An 18,870-nucleotide genomic window follows, 5' to 3' on the forward strand; every position below is an offset into this window, starting at 1 on the left:
AAACTTACCTCCTGAGTGACGTGCCAGCAACACTGCCAGCAACACGGAGATGCCCCTAACATGTGAACCATTTCCCATTGGCACGCCCCCAGGGAGTAATTAAGGCTGGAAAGCTTGGCATTGAAACGGTATTAATTTCTCCTCCGGCCTCCGCGTGGTCAGCTGAGGCTGCCCTGCTGGAGTTGGGCTCATACTTTTTTTTTTTTTCCTTTAAATATATTTTTATTGATTTCAGAGAAGGGAGAGAAAGAAACATCAGTGATGAGAGAAAATCATTGATCACCTGCCTCCTGCATGCCCAAAGCTGGGGATCAAGCTCACAGCCGGGTCATGTGCCCTGACTAGGAATAGAACTGTGACCTCCTGGTTCATGGGTTGACGCTCAACCACTGAGCCACACTGGCTGGGTTCTTGTTTTTATTTTTAAAATGTTTTTATTTCAACTTCATCTAAAAAAAAATCAAGCCCTAACCGGTTTGGCTCAGTGGCTAGAGCAGGGGTGGGCAAACTTTTTGACTCGAGGGCCACAATGGGTTCTTAAACTGGACCGGAGGGCCGGAACAAAAGCGTGGATGGAGTGTTTGTGTGAACTAATATAAATTCAAAGTAAAGGAGCGGAGGGGAGAGCAAGAGAACCGGATAGAACAGCCGGATCCGGCCCGCAGGCCGTAGTTTGCCCAAGGCTGGGCTAGAGCGTCGGCCTGTGGACTCAAGGGTCCCAGGTTCGATTCCGGTCAGGGGGTGTGCAGGAGGCAGCTGATCGATGTTTCTCTCTCATTGATGTTTCTTGCTCTCTATCCCTCTCCCTTCCTCTCTGTAAAAAAATCAATAAAATATATTAAAAAAAAAATCAAGGTATAATTTATGTGTAGTCGAATGAAGAAATTTTAAAAGGGCAGTTAAATGAGTTCTGACCAATGGATGTATCCCATAATCTACACCTCATCGGCATACAGAACATGTCCATCTTCCCAGAAAGTTCCTTCGTGCCTCTTTGTAATGAATCTCAACTCTCAGAGGCAAGCACTGTTGGCTTTCCATCACTAGATAGCAGTTTTGCATGTTTTAAAACTTCATATAAACGGCATTAAACGGTATGTTCTGTTTTGCTCAACACGATGACTAAGATCTACCCAGGCCGCACCTGGAACTAATACAAAATAATACTGACTGTAAACTGGTTGGGAGAGAAAGATCTACCCTGCCAATGCATGTGTCATTCATTAGTTCTTGGCTTTTCACTGTTTAATAGTCCGTCGTCTTATGACTAAAAAGTCACTGTTTGTAGACATTCGACTCGTTCCCAGTATTTGGCTTTTATGATGATAATGCGACAAGCATTCTAATGTTCCTGTACAAGCCTTGGAACACACACTTCCATTTCTCCCGAGTAAATCATGCCTGGGAGCGAGGCTGAGGCATGCAGTGGGCGGAGGTGTGCGCGTCCTGTTACCAGAATCAGCCACACCGGCTTCCAGACTGGTGGTCTCGTCTTGTCAGCATTTGGTTCTCGTGCTTTTCCTTGATGCTTTAGCCGTCTCTAATGGGTATGCTGCGGGATCCCACGGTGGTTTAAATGCTGCCTTTCCCTAACAAGAAAGGGTGTGGAGCAATTTTCCGTGTGTCTCGTGGCCATTTGAAGATCTTTCATCGAGTATGGGTTTAAGCCTTTTGACCATTTTTACTGGGTTGCTTGTCGTTATTGTGCTGTGGAACGTCTAGGATTCTGGTTATGAGTCATTTGTCAGATATGGGTGTTGAAGTTCTTCTCCTAAGCTTGTGGCTTTGAAAGAGTGCCGTCTTTTGATGAGCAGGCAGTTTTAATTTGGACAGAGCCAGTCTCCCAGTACTTTATTTATTTATTTATTTATTTATTTATTTTTTAAATATATATTTTATTGATTCTTTACAGAGAGGAAGGGAGAGGAACAGAGAGTTAGAAACATCGATGAGAGAGAAACATCGATCAGCTGCCTCTTGCACACCTCCCACTGGGGATGTGCCCGCAGCCAAGGTACATGCCCTTGACCGGAATCGAACCTGGAACCTTCCAGTCCACAGGCCGACGCTCTATCCACTGAGCCAAACCGGTTAGGGCCTCCCAGTACTTTAGAGTTTGTGCTCTATCCTGTCTTCGTTGCGTCCAGGGTCACAAAGGAATTCCCATGCTTTTCTTCTATAAGCTTTATTGTTCTAGCTTCAGTTTTTCAGGCCTGTGGTAGATCTTGAATTAATTTTTTTTTTGGTCTGTGGTATTAGATAAGGGTCAAGATTTTTTTTCCCATTGAAAAATGCATTTCCTTTCTGCATGGAATTATCTTGGTACATTAAAAAAATCAATAGACTGTAAATGTGAGTCTGTTTCTGGCTTCTCTGTTCTGTTTCATTGATCTGTTTGTCTCTTCTTACACACTAAAACCAGTAAACCATTGTCTTGAAATCAGATGATGTAAATTCTATATCAAGAATTTGTCAACTGCCGAAACCGGTTTGGCTCAGTGGATAGAGCGTCGGCCTGCGGACTGAAGGGTACCGGGTTCGATTCTGGTCAGGGGCATGTACCTTGGTTGCGGGCACATCCTCAGTGGGAGGTGTGCAGGAGGCGGCTGATCGATGTTTCTAGCTCTCTATCCCTCTCCCTCTCTGTAAAATATTAATAAAATATATTAAAAAAAAAGAATTTGTCAACTGTTTATTGATGTGTAGAAATAGATTTTTATTTATTGCCCTGTGTCTTTCAACTTTGGGAGTGCTTTTTATTTTATCTTTCATGTTTATTTTTCTTCCCCTGAATGCAATGCAACTTAAAAAAACACACACCTTTTTACTGATTTCAGAGAGAGCAAAAGAGAGGGAGAAAGTGATAGAAATATCAATGATGAGAGAGAATCATCAATCAGCTGCCTCCTGCACGCCCCCCTACTGGGGATCGAGCCCACAACCTGGGCATGTGCCCCGACCTGGAATTGAACTGTGACCTCCTGGTTCATGGGTTGACACTCAACCACTGAGTCACATCGGCCAGACTTACCTGTTTTTTAAAGATTTTTAAAAATCGTTTTCAGCAATTTTACTGTTGTACCTCTGTGATTTTATTTGTATTTATCGTGTTTGTATAATTGTTGACTTGCCTTTGAGCTGAGTAACTTCTTTTTTTGTTACTCTATCTGGTGAGTTACTTGTTTTGGATATTGTATTTTAGTTTTAGGATTTCTACTTGGTTTTTGTTCTGTTTTTTAGAATTACCATTTGTCTGCTGAAATCCTCCATTTTCTACTCATTTTGTCTGCCTTTTCCTCTAAATTCTTTGTTCACTGTATCCATAGTTATATTAGTTATTTTTAATTCTTGTCTGGTAATTCCAATATGAGTCATCTATGATCTGCTTCTGTTGATTTTCCCCCCTTTTGATTACAGGTTACATTTTCCTATTTCTTCATGTGTCTCATTAAAAAAAAAAATCCCTGTCACCTGGCTGGCATAGCTCAGTGGTTGAGTGTCAACCTATGAACTAGGGGGTCACGGTTTCATTCCCAGTCAGGGCACATGCCTGGGTTTTAGGTTCGATCCCCAGTGGGGGGCGTGCAGGAGGCAGCTGATCAGTGAATCGCTCTCATCATTAATGTTTCACCTCCCTCTCCCTCTCCCTCTCTGAAATCAATAAAAATATATTAAAATAAATAAATTTTAAAAATGTCTGTCAAACACTGGGTAAAAGCAGTAGAGACGCAGGGAGGTCATTTTTCAATTAATTAGGAGTTCAGTTGGGTTGCCACTTTAGTTAAATTCTCATCCGTGTCTGTTTCATATATCTTCAGAAGACAGGAGCAGGTGGAGGTGGGAGGTCCCACTAGTGTCTAGTGCAGCCGTGGGCAAACTACGGCCGAAAGAGCGGAGGGTTCTCTTGCTCTCCCCTCCGCTCCTTTACTTTGAATTTATATTAGTTCACACAAACACTCCATCCATGCTTTTGTTCTGGCCCTCCGGTCCAGTTTAAGAACCCATTGTGGCCCTCGAGTCAAAAAGTTTGCCCACCCCTGGTAGTGTCTGCGTGTTTCTGAGCTAAGAACAGAGGAAAGAACTGCCTGGAGGTTGCCCATCACTCATCTATTGTGGCCTGAGTCCCTCAGGGCAGAAGAAGACAGGAGAGCACTTGAGCCCATTGAACCTGAGATGGGCCCCCGCTGGTCCTGGGGGTGCCACACAGAATTCCCTGGGCATTATCTCTCAAGTTACCCATTGGTAGCAATTTGCTGTATATACCTTTCTCCCCCTTTATATGCATTTACACCATCTGTATATATGAAAAGCCAGCGACCGGAATGCCATAACCACCAGAATGACTGGTCACTATGATGCCCACTGGAGCCAGCGAACCTGCCAGATCAGGGGGTGGGGCCGGTGGCTAACCTCTCACGCCCCTTCCCCTGGCTGGCCCTGCCCCTGACCAGCCTCTCCCACCCCAATCGAGGGCGGGGCAGCTGGCCACCCCCCCTCCCCCCCACCCCATGGCCCTTCCCCCTGGCCGGCTGCCTCCAATTGGCCTGCAGCCCCTTCCCCCAGCCAGCCCTGCCCCTGATTGCCCCTCCCTAACCCAATAGGGGGCGGGGCCGGCTGGTCAACCTGCAGCCCCTCCCCCTGGCTGGCCCCGCCCCTGATGGGCCCCCACCACCCTGATCAGCCCACAGCCCCTTCCCATGGCCGGCCCTGCCCCCAGTCAGCCCTTCCACCCCAATTGGGGGCGGGGCCTTCCAACCAATTGCCCACGGCCCCTCTCCCCAGCCAGCCCGGCCAACCTCCTGACAGGCCCGGCCCTGATCGGCCCCCATTGAGGCTGGGCCGGCTGGACCCCACCCGTGCACGAATTTGTGCACTGGGCCTCTAGTATAAGTATAATTATGTATCTTGACGGTTTTGTTTACTTAAATGGGGTCATAATGATCTTCAACTTTTTCACTTAAAAATGCATCTTGAGCCCGGCTGGCATGGCTCAGTGCTTGAGTATCGACCTATGAACCAGGAGGTCATGGTTCGATTCCTGGTCAGGGCACATGCCCGGGTTGCGGGCTAGATCCCCAGTAAGGTGCGTGCAGGAGGCAGTCCATCAATGATTCTCATCATTGAGTTTCTATCTCTCCCTCTCCCTCCTCTCTGAAATCAATAAAAATAAAATACATTTTTTAAAAATGCATCTTGGATATACTTCCTCATCAGTACATAGAGATCAAATTCATTGTTTTCTAACAGCTACATAGTATTCCATAGTAGTATGGCTGGACTGTAAACCATTAAATCAATCCCCAGTCTTACCAGGTGGGGATATTGCCAATGACGGGTTATCTTTCACGCCTTTACGTCAGATGGGCCAGCACTCCTGGTGTCTGGCTTTTGTGGACTGGGCTTTGGCCACTTCCAGCAGAAAAGAATGGAGAGACCTTTGTCTTTTCCTCGGAGGGGGCTCAGCTATTGGGAGCCGTCCTGGTTCCTGAGTCATAGCTGCCCTTATGACATCACAGGTCTCCCCCGCTCCCTTTCCCCATGCCTTGGCTGGAGTAACAGACCTGAGGGGATTTGAACCATCTACACCCAACCCATGTGGGACCAATGGTAAGAGACAGATGCAGGCTTTTTAGGGATGTCCCACAGGATGAGGGGGCGCCCTGACACCTGAATACGCTGGGAGCCCCGGAAGCTGGGGGCTGGGATACTGAAGGGAGAATGTCTCCTTCCCCCCAACTGCTGATTGCAGGAGATGGACCAGCCTGAGAACATTGACGAACACGCTGAAGACGAGCCTCAGCAGCAAGGGGAGCCAACGGGCTCACCCCCAGCACCGCTGGCCCTAGAGGAGAAGGTGGAGGTAGGCGCCCTGACCTGGGTCCGGCCCGTCGCCTGGGGCCTGTGGCTGGTGTCTTCTGCGCGTCCCAGAGCTAAGGACAGGAACAAACTCCTCCTCGTCTGTCCTCTCCCCATTTCTTTTTCAGGCTATCGATGCGGATACAGTTGAGGCAAAGAAAGTGGATAATGCTAATGAAGGACCCAAAGAAGTATGGCTCCCCCAGACACACAGGGCTGGGCTGGGGGCGGGGCTGGGCTGCGGAATGGAGTGGCCCACATGGGAGAAGCGGGGCCTCGCGAAGGGGTGTGAGCTTGTGCGTGTACGTTGGCTTGTTCATTGGGATTGAAGTGGGGAAGTGAGGATGGGGAAGAGATGGGGAGGTGGAACTGCAAGCAAGTCAAACTCTCGGCCGTGGCTGGGGGTGGAGGAAACTTTTTTTTTTGGTTAATCTTCACCTGAGGATACTTTTCCCATTGCTTTTCAGAGTGTGGAAGGAAGGGCAGGAGGGGAGGGAAGGAGGGAGAGAGAGAGAGAGAGAGAGAGGGAGAGAAAGAGAGAGAGGTCATTGGTTGCTTCTAGCACATGCCCCAACCGGGGCAGGGAGCAAATCCCCAACCCAGGTATGTGCCCTTGACCGGGAATTGAACCCGTGCACAGGCCCACGCTCTAACCACTGAGGCCCACTGGCCAGGGCTGGAGGAAACTTAATACTGTGGCATGCAGGGGAAGAGACCATGCTGTGGACTGGAGTTGGGGTCAAAGACGAAAGGGCAGAATTAGCCAAAGATGCCACTTCTCCAGGAGGTGGGTGGGGCCTGGAGGGAGGGGTCCTGGGTCCTGGGCAGGTAAACACGGTAACCCTTTGACCGACAGCTCGTGATGCTCTTGCCCTAGGCCAGTGGTCGGCAAACTCATTAGTCAACAGAGCGGTTTGCCGACCACTGCCCTAGGCTGGCCTAGATTCACATAAAACTGGCCGCCAGGGCAGGTGTGATCCCATTTTATGGATGGGGACTCTGAGGCCCAGAGGTCCGTGTGTCCATGTCCGTTAGCCAGGGAGGGACAGGGACAGGGACAGGGCACCAGCTTGGCCTCTGGTTCCAGTCAGGGCCCTGCTCAGTGTTTCTGAGGCCGGGAAAGAGGGGTGATTATTGATAGGGAGTCCGGGTCCCTTCGTGGCAAACCCCCGGATCTCAAGCGGGTGGGGGCCATGCTCTGAACGGCCTCTTTTTTTTTTTTTTTCTTGCAAGATCTCAGAAAACAAAAGTAGGCCGCCCCCTAGCGACCCAGAAGTGGTGAAGATCCAGGCGTGGTGGCGGGGCATCCTGGTGCGCCGGTCGCTGCTGTACGCGGCCCTCGGAGCCCTGACCATCCAGCGCTGGTGGAAGCAGATCCGCATGAGGGCGCTGGAGGCCCGGCGGCGGGCCATGCTGGAGGCCTTCACGCGGAAGGAGTGGGCCGCGGTCCGGCTGCAGTCCTGGGTCCGCATGTGGCGCATCCGCCTGCGCTACTGCCGCCTGCTCCACGCCGCCCGCATCATCCAGGCCTATTGGCGGTGCCGCTCCTGCAGCTCCCGGGGCTTCATTAAGGGCCACTACCGAGTCACGGCCAACCAGCTGCACCTGGAGCTGGAGATCGTGCTGGGCTCGGAGCCCTGCCTCGTGTCGGAGTGTATTCCCCTCCCAGTAAAGCAGTGACGCGGTCCTTCCCCGCCTGTCTGTGGGACCAGCTCCAGGAGGTCAGGGCAAGTGATGGCGGGCACCGAGCGTCTCCTATGCCCGCTCAGAGGAGCTGGCAGGTCAGAGGAGAAGGACTTGGAGCCCCTGCCCAGACTGAGCAGAGACGGGGATTGGCGGGAGACTGCCACACCGGCCAACTCGAGCATCGATCGTGATTGGTCTGCGGGGTGCGCCGCCCCAAGGCTGTGGGTCATGGACGCCTCGAGGGTGGGTGGGTGGTCACGGCAGTGGCAGCACGGTTGCCAGGGATTTGCCCACCCAGGTCTGCTTGGTCTCCCACGCCCATGATTGACAGGAGCCCACCCACCCCAAACTCTGGGATCCAGGCTCCTGTGGGTGTGTGAACTGGCCCCGGTACTCACGGGGAGGGAGAGAGCGAAGGAAGAGCCAGGCGGCTCCAGGCTCCGGGGCGCAGGCCCGTCAGCAGGGAGCTCACACACGAGGCTGGGCCTGGGGACCAAGACGAGCGATCTCTGACCCGGCCACCGGGATCGGAAGCGTACAGAGGCCTTACTGAATCCAGTCACACGCCGTCCAGGGGTCTCAACGCTGCGCTCCCACCTCCAGGCTGCGCTCCCACCTCCAGGCTGCGCCCTTGAAAGCAGCTCCCCGTGGGAACGGGCCGGGTACCCCTAATCTACATCAGCAACAGAACAAGGAACGTCGCTCCGCAAACCTTGATCCCTGGCAGCCGGGGACAGATGCGCATTCCTGGTGGAGGGGCAGCTGCAGAGCAAGCACACCTGGCCGGCCCTGCGCGTCATGGTTGGGGCCCTGCGCGTCCCGGTCCTCGGGGAACAGACAGGGAGCCCGCGCCCGCACACACCTTCCTGTCCGTCTGCACTGACACCGGGAGCTCACCCTGGTGCCTCCAACCCCGTCTAAAACCCAGGCGTCCCCAGGTCTCCTCATCACATTGGTACTCCGGTGTCCGGGCCAGAGCTTGTCCGTAACGTCGCCTCCCACTCCCTGAATCCGTCTTTGGATTTCATCTCCCCTGTCTGTCCCCATCCCCCGTGGCCGCCTCTGTCCTGGGTGGGCGCTGCCCTCCCTGCCGGAGCCCCCTGGCCGGGCCATCACCCCCCTCCTGTGGCTCAGGTTCCCGCTCCCCACATTGGCCGCTGTGCCGTGTGAATGCCCCGCTCACCGACATGGCCGATGTGAGTGGTCAGGGTGCCCTCCGCGGAAACCCTTGCTGTGCCCAGGTTCTGACTTTGCCATCAAGGGCGCCCTCTGCGTCCCGCCCGGGTGGGATACCGGTTCCCACCGTGACCTTGAGCCCTCCGCACCAGCCTGGGTTCTGACACTCCGTGCCAGCTGGCCCCTGTGTGGACTCCTCCTCTGTCGGGCCCCGTGTGGGGCACATCTCCGATGCCAACACCTGCCTCACCCTCTTGGCATCCACACCTGCTCCGGCCATGTGGCTCTTTCCTCCCACCCCAGGCGCACCTAGGACGCCCGTCCAGCCCGGTGCCTTTCAGGCTGAACTGTTCAGGGAGGGGAGGGAGGAAATGAAGGAAAGGACGAGTGGACACTGAGATTTCAATTGAAAAACACAGCGAGAAGCCCTGGCTCGTGTGGCTCAGTGGATAGAGCGTCGGCCTGTGGACTGAAGGGTCCCGGGTTCAAGTCCATCAAGGGCACAAGCCCAGGTTGTGGGCTCGATCCCCAGTAGGGGGCGTGCAGGAGGCAGCCGATCCATGATTCTCATCATTGATGTTTCTATCTCTCTCTCTCCCCTACTCTCTGAAATCAATAAAAAATATTAAAAAAAAAAACCCCACAAAACGATGAGCACCCAACCTCAGGTCACAAGCTTTGGAGGAAACCAGGGGCGTGAGAGAGCCCTCAACTCGACACCAGGGCGGCCCTGGGGCCCGGACGGCAGTTTAAAGAAGAGAAGCTGGTCTTCTCGGTGGGAGGCAGGCATCTTGGTGGCGCCCAGCAAACCTCCATTAACAAACAAAAGCATTTCTGGCCCCGAGGAGCCGTGCTCGGCTCCCCTTCACGGAGGAGCCAGGAGCCGGAGTGCAGGCCAGCGAGCGGAAAGTGTGGCCGGAGGCGCCCTCCTGGGGGGCAGCACGAGAGGGCAGAGGAGGGAAAGGTTTCAAATGGGAAATGAGAGCCCTGGTCAGTGCGGCATCGGCCGTGCCCCACAGGGTGCCGTCCCTCCCCAGGCAGGGCACACGGCCAGCCCAGCCGCGGGCTCGATCCCCAGGAGGGGGCGTGCAGGAGGCAGCCGGTCAACAATGTTTCTCTCTCCCTTCCTCTCTCTCTGAAAATAAAAATGGTTAAAAAAATTTTTTTAAGTAAATAAAAGAAGGGAGCACAGACCCAGAAGTTCCCTTCACGGCTGAATGAGTGTTCCCGGGAGAGGAGGAGCGGAGCGGAGAAGGGGGACCTGCCTGCCAAGCGTGCGTGAGCTGCCCCCAAAGGGGAGACAGATGGGGCTCCGAGCAGGTCGCCGCGCAGGCCCAGGACTGATGCGGATTCAGCGCTTCAGTGTCTGGGGGGACATCAACAAAGGACCTCCCCTGCTCGGCACGGCGGGGGGGTTTGGGGGGGGAGGGGGGGTGGTGCCTCCAGGCCCCGAGGGAAAAGACGCTGAGGCGCTGAGCCTGTGCCACCTAAACTGTCATCCAAGGGTGCGGGCGAGAGACGCGGGCGTTTTCAGGAATTCCGTTCCCCCAGGCTTCTCCCAGGTATTTCCGGGAGGTGAACTCTGACAGAAGAGTCCGGAAGCATGACCCAGCACACCATCATTAACAACAGTGCGGGGACAGGTGCCGTGAAATGTATCGTTACAGACAAGAGTTTTCTATTCAAATGTGTATATTTCTTTTTACAAATCCTTCCCCAAGGACATGTGTTTGTTTAGTTTTTGCTGTTGTTAATCCTCACCCAAGGAGCGAGGATATATTTTTCCATTGATTTTTAGAGAGTGGAACGGAGGGTGAAGAGAGAGAGAGAGGAGAGAGAGAGGAACACCCATGTATGAGATACACATCAATTGGTTTCCTCCCACACGTGCAACCCAGGTACGTGCCCTTGACTAGGAATCGAACCCGAGACCCTCAGGTGTGAAGGCTCTAACCATTGAGCACGCTGGCCAATGCTGAGGATGTTTTTGTCGATTTGAGAGAGAGAGAAAGAAACCTATTGGTTGCCTCGGGTACACAACCTGATGGGATGGCACCACACCCTGGGCATGTGCCCTGGTCAGGAATCGAACCTACAACTCTTCGGTGCACAGAAGGACGCTCTGGCCCAGCCACACGGGCCAGGGTGCACAGCAGGCATTTAAAGGTACAGGGAATGAACTGGGAAGGTCGGGTGGCTACGTCTAAGTCCTTGAAGCTCTAAGCAAGGTAACAGAGGCTCAGAGCGCACCTAATGGGCAATCACACTCTAAGTGCGAGAGCAGCGGGCCTCCTCCGAGCCCAGAGAGGCGCTCTCATCCACCTGGAGCCGTGGTCGGCAAACTGTGGCTCGCGAGCCACATGCGGCTCTTTGGCCCCTTGAGTGTGGCTCTTCCACAAAACACCACATGCGGGCGCGCACGTACAGTGCGATTGAAACTTCGTGGCCCATGCGCAAAAGTTGGTTTTCGGCTCTCAAAAGAAATTTCTTTTTTTTTTCTTTTTTTAAAATATATTTTATTGATATTTTACAGAGAGGAAGGGAGAGGGATAGAGAGCTAGAAACATCGATGAGAGAGAAACATCGATCAGCTGCCTCCTGCACACCTCCCACTGGGGATATGCGCGCAACCAAGGTACATGCCCTTGACCGGAATTGAACCCGGGACCCTTCAGTCCGCAGGCCGACGCTCTATCCACTGAGCCAAACCGGTTTCGGCAAAAAAAAAAAAAAAAAAAAAAAAAAATTTCAATCGTTGTCCTGTTGGTATTTGGCTCTGTGGACTGATGAGTTTGCCGACCACTGGCCCGGAGGGGCAGAGAAAGCCGGGCCGGACACGTGTGTCTGAGTGGCCAACCTCTTGCGAAGGTTAAACTCTCCACCCAGGTAGAGGGCTGGGCCAGATCCGGGCAGGAGAAAGAATGGAAGTCTGACACGCGGGCTGGGATCACCTGGGTTGATGGCCCCCCAAAACCTGCATTCCCAGGTCCCCCTGGACCCTTTGAGCCTGAAGAAGCATGGCAGGCCGCCCTAAGCTCACCGGTGGTCGTGCGCACAGACCGTGGGAAACAGATGACACAACGTCAGAGGCAGCTACGCTGCCCTCGCGGGTGACCCACCGCTCTTCCCCCCCCACCCCCCAGCTCAGGGCGGTGGGCTTACGGGCCCCGTGGCACCAGCAGGCAGAGGAACACGCCGGAGCCGGATGTATGGATTGTTAGGCTGAGGATGTGCGCGCCAGCCCAGCAGACAGCAGCTGAGCCGGATCCCCCTCCAGGCTGGCCCGAGAGGCAGTGGTGAGGGGAGGCCTGGGGTAGTGGATGTGACCTTGCAGCCGTGGGTCAGCCTCCTGGAAACACTGGTGGCTAATACAATGAGTACGCATAAGCTTTTTATTAAAAAATTGTGTTTTATTGATTTCAGAGAGGAAGGGAGAGGGAGAGGGAGAGAGACATCAATGGATCGGCTGCCTCCTGCACGCCCCCCACTGGGGATGGAGCCCACACCCCGGGCCTGTGCCCTGAGTGAGAATCGAGTCATGACCTCCTGGTTCACAGGTTGACGCTCAAGCACTGAGCCACACTGGCCGGGCCCCATAAGCTTTAAGCACTTCATATTTTCATAAATTTTGTCCAAGGAAGCCTTTTTTTTTTTTTTACCACATCTTAGCAGATTCCACTTCAGGGTGTAGTGAGTTAGCGTTTTCTCAGCTTCTCCCACAAACACTTGCATTGGTTTCACGCAGACCCCTCGCAGAGCCTGGGTCCCTCCGTCCCTTCCAAGTTGGCAGCCCCCCCCCCCCCCCCCCCCCCCCCCCCCCCCCCCGCTTGGACGCGCAACAGCTGAGCGGTATTGGCGACATCTGCCGGCTCGTTAGGAGCCAAGGAAACCCACTCGGAACCATCTGGCTTGCCTTTAATTGACTATTGATTTTATTCCCAGTGTCTTCAGCTCCTGGCACTGCTCTCTCACGGAAAGGCTAATGGTGTTAAGTTTATTTTCTTCGGACACAGGCTTTTTCTCTTCCAGTGGCTACAATTAAACACGATTTAATTAACTCGCCGCTCGTAAACATCTCTTCTCGCCCGGCTAACGAACGAGCCATTTGGAAGCTGCTGGCAGCCGCTCCCGTCTTTTATTTTTGGGAAGACAGTCTGCTGGGATGAGAGTCAGAGCTTAGCACGGCCACATTTCACGTTCAGAGCTCCCTTGGGATGGGCCAACTCGTCTTAGCCCGGGAACCCTAAAAGCGACTCTGAGATGGGAATTTGCGTGTGCTCTTGTAAGGAAGCGGGGAGTGCGATATTGGGCAAAGAACGAAGCTGACCTGTCACACCTGCACACGGGTCCCAGCCGATTCTACCGAAAGCGTGGCAGCCGGGATGGCTCCCTCAGACTCGTTCCCAGTTCAGGCGGGGGCCTGGCCTTCTGGTCTCCGGCACGCGTTTGCCAGCGCTGCTGTAACCAAGTACCATCCGTGCGTGGCTCAGAGCAGCAGGCATCTGTGGTCTCACCTTTCTGGAGACCAGGAGTCCAGAAGCAAAGCGCTGGCAGGGCCGTGCTCCCTCGGAAACCGGTAGGGGGAGGATCTGCTTCCTTCTGGCTCCCGGTGGGGGGTTGGCCATCTTCGGAGTTCCTGGCTTACAGATGCATCATCCGATCCCAGCAATACCAGGTGTCCTTTCTGCAGTCTGGCAGCTTTTGCTTAGCTAATTTTTAAAGATTCGGGATGGAGGTTTCTCGATTTTTTTCTTCTAGAAACAGTGAGACTCGGAAGCATTGGCAAAGCATGTTCAGAGCTGAGTCTCAGAGTGAGGCAGGGCTGAGACCAAGTGTTGGCTCCGGGGCTGATCTGCTGGGAGATCAGGGTAAGCCAGGTAAGGTCTCTGCCCTTCAGTTTCCTCACCTGTGAAGTGGGGGAATGTCATTACTCCCTTGATCCTGCCAAGGACGTTAGAACTAGGGACTAGACTCGGGGTGACGGATGTGGGTCTTCTTAGAATGGGAGAAAGGCCTTTTTCTTTTTCTTTTCTTTTCTTTTTTTCTTTTTTTTTTTTTTTTTTTGCTGTGGCCTTTCACAATATATGAGAAGCACCTGGTAATGAAAGCCCAGGATTGTTAGCTCCTCGGGTTCAAACAGCCCCTCTGTTCAAACTGAAGGACAAGATAAGCTACTCTCAAGGCTACATTCTTCCATACATACCCTCCTCCCTGCTGGCTTACCACCCAGGGATAATTAGTAGAAAGTTCTCTTCCCCCCTCCTCTTCAAACAAACCTCTTTGGAACTCTTCATAACGTTCACTCTAAGAATGTTTTAGAGGATAAACCAAGATGGTGGCACAGGTAAACACCTAAACTGCTGCCTCGCACAACAATATCTAAACTACAGCTAAAAGACAAAACAGACACCATCCAGAACCACAGGAAAGCTGGCTGAGTGGAAATTCTACAACTAGAAGAAAAGAGGAAAGCACATTGAGACTCAGAGGAGCTGCAAAAGGCTGAGGTACAGAGACTCACACGTGGAGAGGATGGGCGGCTGTGTGCACGGGCGGCTGAGTGCGCGGCTGGCTTTCTAAAGTGGGAGGGAGAAGGAAGCTCCCAACTGCACTGACCTCCAGTCCCGGGCAAGACGCTGGGAAACCAGACTCATTTGGGGAGAAACTGGACTGTCTGGCATCAGGCGGAACTCGAGGGCGGCTTTCTCTCAGAGGTGCTTGCAGCGATTACCAAGGGATGCAGAGACCCAGGGGCCTCATAAGGCAGGGCTGATGGGAAACCAAGGCTGTCTGCTCTGCCCTGAGACTCCGCCCTATCCAAGCTGAGCACAGAGGCTTTTGCAATTTTGCAAGTCTTGTCTCATAAGAGTGTCTCCAGCACAGAAGTTCTCCCAGCGTAGACACAGCTGATCCTCACAGCCAATTGGCCTGGAGGTCAATTCCTCCCAGTGATACCAACAACAATCAAGACTTAACTACAACAAGGCTGAGCACACAGTCCACAAAGGGGTGCACCAAGAGTGTCCACCTCAGGTAACTGGGGAGGCTGAGCCACTGGGCCCTATAGGACACCTACCACACAAAGCTACTCTACCAACTCAGGGAAGCAGCCAAAATGCGGAGACAAAGAAACATCACAAATGAAAGAAATGGAGGAAAACAAATGACTGGATATAGAGTTCAAAACCACGGTTATAAGGTTTTTCAAGAATTTCCTCAAAAAGGCAGATAAATTTAGCGAGACCCTCGAGGATATGAAAAAGGACCAACTAGAAATTAAACATACACTGATACACTGACTGAAATAAAAAAGATTATACAGAGATCTAACAGCAGACTAGAGGCAAAAGACAAAGAGAGAATATTAAAAGCAGCAAGAGAAAAAGTTAGTTACCTACAAGGGAGTACCCATACTACTGTCAGCTGATTTCTCAACAGAAACTATGCAGGCCAGACGGGAGTGGCAAGAAATATTCAAAGTGATGAATAACAAGAACCTACAACCAAGATTACTCTACCCAGCAAAGCTATCATTCAGAATTGAAGGTCAGATAAAGAGCTTCACAGATAAGAAAAAGCTAAAGGAGTTCATCACCGCCAAACCAGTATTACATGAAATGCTGAAAAGTATTCTTTAAGAAGAGGAAGAAGAAGAAAAAGGTAAAGATAAAAATTATGAACAACAAATACATGTCTATCAACAAGTGAATCTAAAAATCAAGTGAATAAAAAATCTGATGAACAGAAAAAAAAAAAAAAAAAGAATGTTTTACAGGCTTGGGAAAAATACTGATAAGACACCTCCCTAGGACATCTGCCCCTGAAGAACGAACAAACTTTTCAAAGACAACCGCCCCCCCCATGTCTTCTCAGTTTCACCCAGCAATGGCAGCAACCTGAGACTCCACCTCCCCTCCTTGTCCAAGGCTTTAAAAGGAAGAGTAACCTGGCCGGCGTGGCTCTGTGGTTGAGCATCAACCTATGAACCAGGAGGTCAGGGTTCGATTCCCCGTCAGGGCACATGCCCGGGTTGCAGGCTTGATCCCCAATAGGGGGCGTGCAGGAAGCAGCCGATCGATGATTCTCTCATCATTGATGTTTCTATCTCTCCCTCTCCCTTCCTCTCTCTGAATCAATAAAAATATATTTAAAGCATTTTTGAAGGAAGAGCAGCTTTTTTGTTCTTTGCATTGATTAGCAATGCACTGGCCCTTTCCCTCTGAGGAAAGTAAAAATAAACTTTCCCTCTGCATCTCTCTCTCTCCTTTTAGTTGTGCATTCTCCCGCAGCCCGTGTCACTGGCCCAAAAACCCTAACAGGTCTCCTAGGGGCCAGGTTTCCTGCGTTTCACTGTCCATGCATCATACCCCATTATTCTCCCATTCTCCAGTTTACCCCATCTTCCCCACCGCCCTCACCCCATTAACTTTACACTGACACCCACCAGCAGCCTTAAATGGCCTCTCCCTCTTTTCTGTATCTCCCCACAGCTCCATACTGGCCACCCCCATATTCACTCTGCATATTGCAAACGCGATCCTCCGTGAGCCCTGGGCTGTGACCCTGAGAGGGGAATAGGGCCTCATGCGATCAGGTGGGTCAGAGGCCAGGAGCAGGTGGGGAGGGGTCTGCTCCTGCAGTGGCTGCTCCTCACCCGTCTCCCCTCTGTGACCCTGAAGCCCTCAGGGGAAAAGGAGGATAGGAAAGCACCTGGGACCACCTGAGCCTGAGCTGGGGGTCCTGGCTGGTCCTGGGGGCTTCATGGGTTCTCTGACCTGCATGCGTCCTGCTTTCCCAGGGGCCCGATAACTAGGGAGACAGGAGGTTCAGCCATGACAAAGGGTACTCTGTTCCCCCATTTTTGCTAGCTCATCACACATGACCATTGCTAACTTTTGTGTATATTTTCCTAATTGCCACCACTTTTAATATAATGCCTTTACAACTACACACACACACATACACACATATACTGTATATACATAAATTGCTAACTTTCTCTTCCTCTCTAGTTGCTCAGTGGTTAGAGTGTTGGCCTGTAGATTGAAGAGTCAAGGGTTTAATTCTGGTCAAGGGCACATACCTCAGTTGTAGGTTTGATCCCCAACTCCGGTTGGGGTGGGTGTGGGAGGCAACCAATCAATGTGTCTCTTTCACATCAATGTGTCTCTCTCTTTGTCTCTCCCCTTCTCTTCCACTCTCTCTAAAAAATCAATGGGAAAAACAGCCTCAATATTTATATTGAGTTCATCTTGATCCGATGAATTTGTTAATCTTACTAAATCCTGTACACCTGACTATATCAGTACACAGAGAGCACGCCATTGTCATTTACTACTAGAGGCCTGGTGCACAAAATTTGTGCACAGGTAGGGTCCCTAGACCTGGCTGGTGATCAGGGCCGATCTGTGGAGCAACCAGCAGGTGGGGTGATTGGGGGGCCCCCTGCTGGCACCCACCTTGGCTGGTGGCCTGATGCTGCCCACTTGATGGCCCCGGCCAGAGGCAGCTCCTGCATCGAGCGCCTGCCCCCTGGTGATCAGTGAGCGTCATAGCGACCGGTCGTTCTGCCAGTCGTTCCGCCATTCAGTCAATTTGCTTATTAAGATTTTCTTATATAGGACAGTGGTCGGCAAACTCATTAGTCAACAGAGCAGCAAACGGCAGCTCGCGAGCCACATGTGGCTTGCAAGCCGCAGTTTGCCGACCACTGATATAGGATAACATTGCTTACATGAATTGAAATTCATTGAATGGATACCAGCCAGGCTTTAGTGAGTATCATTACATACTTTTGTGTCACTGGGTCAGTGTTTGGGGTGGCCTTTGTAGGCAGCACTCTGGCCACTGTGCCAGGAGAGAAAGGACAGTGTCCTATGTTTTCCTCAAGGGGCTCTGGTGCTGAGTCATAGGTGCCCTTATGACATCACGGCTCTCCCCTTTTATCTCTCCTGCCACCAGAGCTGTGGCTGGAGAAGCACAGACCTGAGAGGGATGGGAACATCTAGGCCCTGACCATGGGTAATTCAGTGCAGACCTGAGGCAATCTGACCATCCACCCCAAGTCCCGAGCGTTTAAGGTTTTGGGGGTTGTGGTCAGATCCACCCAAGCTTTCTCCGAGGGCGGTGCACTGCCCATGGCCCCCCGGGTGGGGTTTCTCCCCCAGGTCTGGGGGCTTAGGACAGCCCAGGAAGCTGCGGGTGGGGTTGACTTGGCACGCAGTGGGGGCGGGCACTTTTACTTTTTCCCATGGTTTTCTCTCTAGACTCTGATTACAGAAAGTTAGCAAACCTTGCACAGTTCATCATCATCTTCCATCAGAGATCATGATGAAATCACATTGCTAGAACAGAGCTAGAAGGAGCTAGAGCTAGAAGAAGGGACTCCACCCACTTCCCGTGGGGTTCAGACTCGACTGGGTTGGGGAGAGCTTTGACTTGTGACCTCTCTGACCCTCGTGGCCCGGTGGAGTGACCCATAGGTGTATGCCCATGTCATGTATTGTCGAGAGACGCCAGTGAGTGAAAGAGGCACTTCTCAACATGACACCAGGACAGGAGGCATGAAGTCAGGGTGTGCCAGGCCAGTGGGGGTGCATGGGCCCCACGCCCAGAGCTGGGGTGAACAGGGACTGGCTGTCCTTCCCCCATCTCCTCCTCAGGCTGAGCGGTGAGGGTCTGGCCAAGGTGTGCTTGTGCCAAGGAGGGGGCCAAAGAGTGTGAACTCAGAGCCCACGGGGTTGGGCGCTACAAGGTGGGGATTGTGTGTGGGGAATGCAGAGGATTCCAATGTGCAGGAAGACTGGGATTGGAACCGTGTGTGTGTGCACATGTGTGCACGTAGAACTTTGTACTGATGTCTTTGGCAGGGTTTAAGCTCTTTTAAAAAATATCTTTATTTCAGAGAGGAAGGGAGAGGGAGAGAGAGAGAGAAACATCCTATCTAATAAAGAGGGGATATGCAAGTTGACTGTCACACAGTCACAAAGATGGTGGCGCCCACAGCAGAGGCAGAGTTCCGTAACGAGCCCTAAGGAGCAATCAGCAGGGACCTGAGGCTGCATGGCGCTGGGCTGGGGCAGGGGACCTGAGCCTGCGCCCCCCGCCTGGTGGGGCTTGACAGGGGCCCTCAGGCTATGCCCCCTGCCCTGG

The 18,870-nt window shown here is 52.5% G+C and overlaps 1 protein-coding gene across 1 annotated transcript; it reads left to right on the forward strand.

The window, feature by feature from the left end:
* Positions 1-5,752: 5,752 nt before the first annotated feature.
* IQCF1 (IQ motif containing F1) lies at positions 5,753-7,536 on the forward strand (the record flags this gene model as incomplete). Its single annotated transcript, XM_080673252.1, has 3 exons — positions 5,753-5,860; positions 5,985-6,047; positions 7,090-7,536. The coding sequence occupies 3 exons, from the start codon at positions 5,753-5,755 to the stop codon at positions 7,534-7,536; spliced, it is 618 nt and encodes a 205-aa protein (XP_080529378.1).
* Between the last annotated feature and the right edge of the window lie 11,334 nt (positions 7,537-18,870).

Source organism: Plecotus auritus, assembly GCF_963455305.1.
Source record: "Plecotus auritus genome assembly, chromosome: 6".
Classification (NCBI taxonomy): Eukaryota; Metazoa; Chordata; class Mammalia; order Chiroptera; family Vespertilionidae; genus Plecotus; species Plecotus auritus.